At 44.4% G+C, this 3,506-nt stretch overlaps 1 protein-coding gene across 1 annotated transcript; it reads right to left on the bottom strand.

Annotated features, from left to right (window-relative positions):
* Positions 1–947: 947 nt before the first annotated feature.
* Pate1 (prostate and testis expressed 1) lies at positions 948–3,208 on the bottom strand. Its single transcript, XM_076924469.1, has 5 exons — positions 3,157–3,208; positions 2,832–2,867; positions 2,177–2,209; positions 1,799–1,921; positions 948–1,081 (listed from the first exon to the last, which is right to left on the bottom strand). Exons 1-5 carry the CDS (start codon positions 3,206–3,208, stop codon positions 948–950), a joined length of 378 nt encoding a protein of 125 aa, XP_076780584.1.
* Between the last annotated feature and the right edge of the window lie 298 nt (positions 3,209–3,506).

The following is a 3,506-nucleotide window of genomic DNA, read 5'->3' as shown; positions in this document are numbered from 1 at the left end:
GAGTAGAAGACTTATCTGTATCCCCACTTCCAAGCCTCAGAGAACATCGCAGAAGAGAGTTGGGGAAGACTGGAAGGGCTCAAGGTTGAGGTGGAGTGCTGTGAGATGCTGTTTTCTGGGGACGGACTGACTAATGCATTCTCGAACTCATGGTTGTTGTGTTTATCTGGGGAGGGGCTCAGGAGGCCCTACCCTTCTCTGAGGAGTCATAAGATTAGTGGTTGATGTGGAAAGAGAGATTTCCTCATACCTGGAAATAACCTTTCAGAGATGCTCCTCTAAGCAACTCTGATTGGACTTCTTAAGCCACACACACACTCATGCACACATGCACACATATCACATATACACATATACATACCACACACACACACCACATACATCACAACACACACACACACATACATACACTCATGCACACATGCACACATGCATACACAGGACATGAAAGTGGAGATAGGGGGTGGTAGTTGTAGTTGAGAAGGTAATCAGTGGAGTTGAAGACAAAAGAGCATAATAGGGTGAATATTATCAGAATACATTATATACATGTATGGAAACATCATAGCAAAGCTGATTATTATGTATAATTATTACATAGTAATAAAAAATTCTGCCACAGAATAGAGGGAAAGGAAGGAGCTGGGTTTTTTTATTTTAATTATTTCTTTAATCCTTAGTATCTTGTTATCCAATGTTAAATCTAACTATACTAAGTTTACCAACAACCCAAACATGTGCTGATATTGGTTTAAAAACCCTTTTATTTATTCACTTCTTATTGGTTTTGAAACAAGAAGGGACTTTAGAAAAAGGGTGCTTTCCCTCTGACATGTAGAAGGCAGAGCCTTGTGCTTGCAGTCCTTTTTTTGCAGGGTTATCCTCAGGAAGCCATTGTGGAGAGGCTATCATCACCCACATGTTGGAGCACAGATAGATAGAAGTGTTTAAAACCTTTCATTGCACATGTCATGGCCCCGGCAGCACATGAAGTCCACCAGATAGGAGCCCCATTTTATTTTTTTCACATTAGCACAGTTCTTTAAGCAGCCCATGAAGATTAACCACATGGTACCATCCTCTGCAGACGAAAGGGAACAGATCAGCAAAGCCTGGAAGAGGATTTTGCAAATCCACTTCTCCCCAACCCATACTGGCATCTAAAAATCACCACGTAGAGTTCACACTCCATTATTCAGATATGAAAGATTAGAAGGCATTGGAAGTTGGAGGCTACCCAAAAGAAAAGAAATGGTGGGGCAGTTTTAAGATTTTACTGGAGGTAGAGATCATCATGAGAGGCTTAAGTACATTAGGGATTACCACCGTGAGAGTTTCTACTGAAAATCTCAGTGCTTGGATATCACTGAGGGTAGGAATCCAGAGAAGTAGTGTATAATCTTATTCAAAGGGAGATGTAACCAGGACATATTCCTGAAACTGACCCCTCTGTTTTCACAGCCTGGAGCCATTCATGTAAAACCTTGGGCAGGTACACAGAGAGCAGCTTTCCTTACCAACCAGCTGGTCTCCAGAGGGTGTTATCGCCAATTCTTCTGCATTATATCCTGTCCCCACCCCCATTCTCTCCAGGATTCTTACTGTTGCCTTGAGTATAACCCTTGCTTCAGCAGCCATCTCCATTTTTTTTATCGTGGTGCATCATGGGTATTACCAGCTACTTTAGGAGTGAGGCTGTCTACGGTAACTGGAAGTTCCTTCGCTCACCCTCCCCTGCTCAAGGCCCACACTTCCTGCTTTCTCTTCCCTGTCTTTACTTCATTATCCCACCACTCACTTTTGAACATTTTTCCAGTCATACAGGCCTCTTCCGTTGTTGCAGTACATATTCCTCTTCCTCTGGTGCAATTTTCTCCAGGGAACTGGAGGTGGCACATCCGGCACTGCACAATTTCCACAACTTGAGAGAGATGTGAGAGAAGAGGATACTACCGGGAAAGAACCCTTCCCCTACTTCAAGTGTGAAGCCTGCTTACAGCCGGGAGTGTCTCACACCCCCAAACCCATCAAAGCACAGAAAAGCAGAGCCATGTCAGGAGCTGGTGGTCTCAGAGGCCTCAGCTTCGACAACTGGCAGGGATAGAAAGGGGGCGGCACAAGGGAAAGAGAAACATACCAGTGCCAAGATGGTCAGGCTAGGGGTGTTTGTACTTACCATTGTTATTTTCATGAACGAGTACTTTGCCAACTGTTCAAGTGAGAAAAAGAGAACAACTCTGCAGATCTGCCTGAGATTTACCCTCCCTTTGCACCTTTCTTCTCTCAGGGCTTGTTTTGCCTTCTATCTTGGAGTTTTTCGAGGCTTTCCTATCACCCTAAAGCTGCTTATACCGTCGTGTCCCACTTTTTTCTTTTATTCTCTCATCTCTTTAGGGCCTCTGAGATCCTTCTTCCCACCCCTAAGGGATGTAGTATAGACCAGAAGGAAGGGAACAGATACACATGGTTGTAGTTTCATCTTCCTCTGTCATTTGAACCTCCATGATGATCTCACCTGGGATCTGACAGTGAGAACAGACCTCTAAAATTTAAGAGGTTGCTACCTTAGATTTGGCCACCTGGTGTTTGTGAACCCCACATTCTACTTCTCTGGTCCCTTGTTCTTCTCCTCAGGATGGTCAGTTACTGCTCTATTTCTTTGTTAGCCCTAAAGACAGCCTTCACTGTGGTTACATTCTGCCAGAAGAGACGGCTCAGTGAAGGAATTCTGTCTATTTGTGGTTTACTTTTAGCCTCCAGTGCCCACTGCGCTCCCCTCAGCCTCAATTCTCCCATCTTCATATTCATTTGTCATATTCATTTCTACTCACCTTTGTTAGCATCACTCAGAAATGACCCAGAGAAAACTGTTAAAGAAACAAAAAGGTAGAATTCATACTCTCTGCAGAGTATAATTTGCCAACCCCCGCTTCACAGCTAGGAATCGCTCAATCTGTTGGCAAACCATCTACTTCCTCCATTGAGCAAGAAGGCTTCAGTTAGCATCCCAGCGACCTGATACAGTGTGGGCGGGAGGCATGGCACACAGGAGCTGCTTTTTCTGCTGGGCTGCCAAGGCTGGCCTTTATCATGGGAGTTCTCACACATTCCTGGATCGTGGGCACAGCTCACCAACTGGCGATTCTCATGACTCACCGTCCAAATAGCAGAGTAAGATGAGGCATCTCAGTAAGTGGGGCTTGCACATTTTGGAGGTGGAAAGGTTCAGGTTAGGAACAGGAAGCCCCACTATTTATACGGTGGTGAGGCTAGGTTTCTTCAATAGGAGTTAGGGGTGGGACACTAAGAAGTCATTGAAAGGCATCAGATCCTAGAAAAACCAGTGACTTTAATGTCTTTTCTTTGTAACTTGGTGAAAGAGAGACTGTTTAGGAAAGTCCTGGACTTGATTTCTTCCAGCCATGTCTCGCAGGATTTCTGATATCCACCTCTGTAATCTTATCATTATATCTGTGAAAGGACACAGAACAGATCAGGAATGGATC

The sequence above is a fragment of the Arvicanthis niloticus genome, chromosome 26 (genome assembly GCF_011762505.2).
Source record: "Arvicanthis niloticus isolate mArvNil1 chromosome 26, mArvNil1.pat.X, whole genome shotgun sequence".
Lineage (NCBI taxonomy): Eukaryota > Metazoa > Chordata > Mammalia > Rodentia > Muridae > Arvicanthis > Arvicanthis niloticus.
The sequence above is the reverse complement of the archived record's forward strand: the minus strand, read 5'-3'. Positions and strand labels throughout refer to the sequence as shown.

Excerpts from the sequence above, each read along its gene's own strand:
- Pate1 (XM_076924469.1), bottom strand. The coding sequence starts at position 3,208 with ATGTGCAAGCCCCACTTACTGAGATGCCTCATCTTACTCTGCTATTTG. Across the intron at positions 2,868-3,156 it reads CTTACTCTGCTATTTGGACG|TTTTCTCTGGGTCATTTCTG; the intron begins GTGAGTCATGAG and ends TTTCTTTAACAG. Across the intron at positions 1,082-1,798 it reads GACTGGAAAAATGTTCAAAA|AGGATGGTACCATGTGGTTA; the intron begins GTGAGTGGTGGG and ends TTTCGTCTGCAG.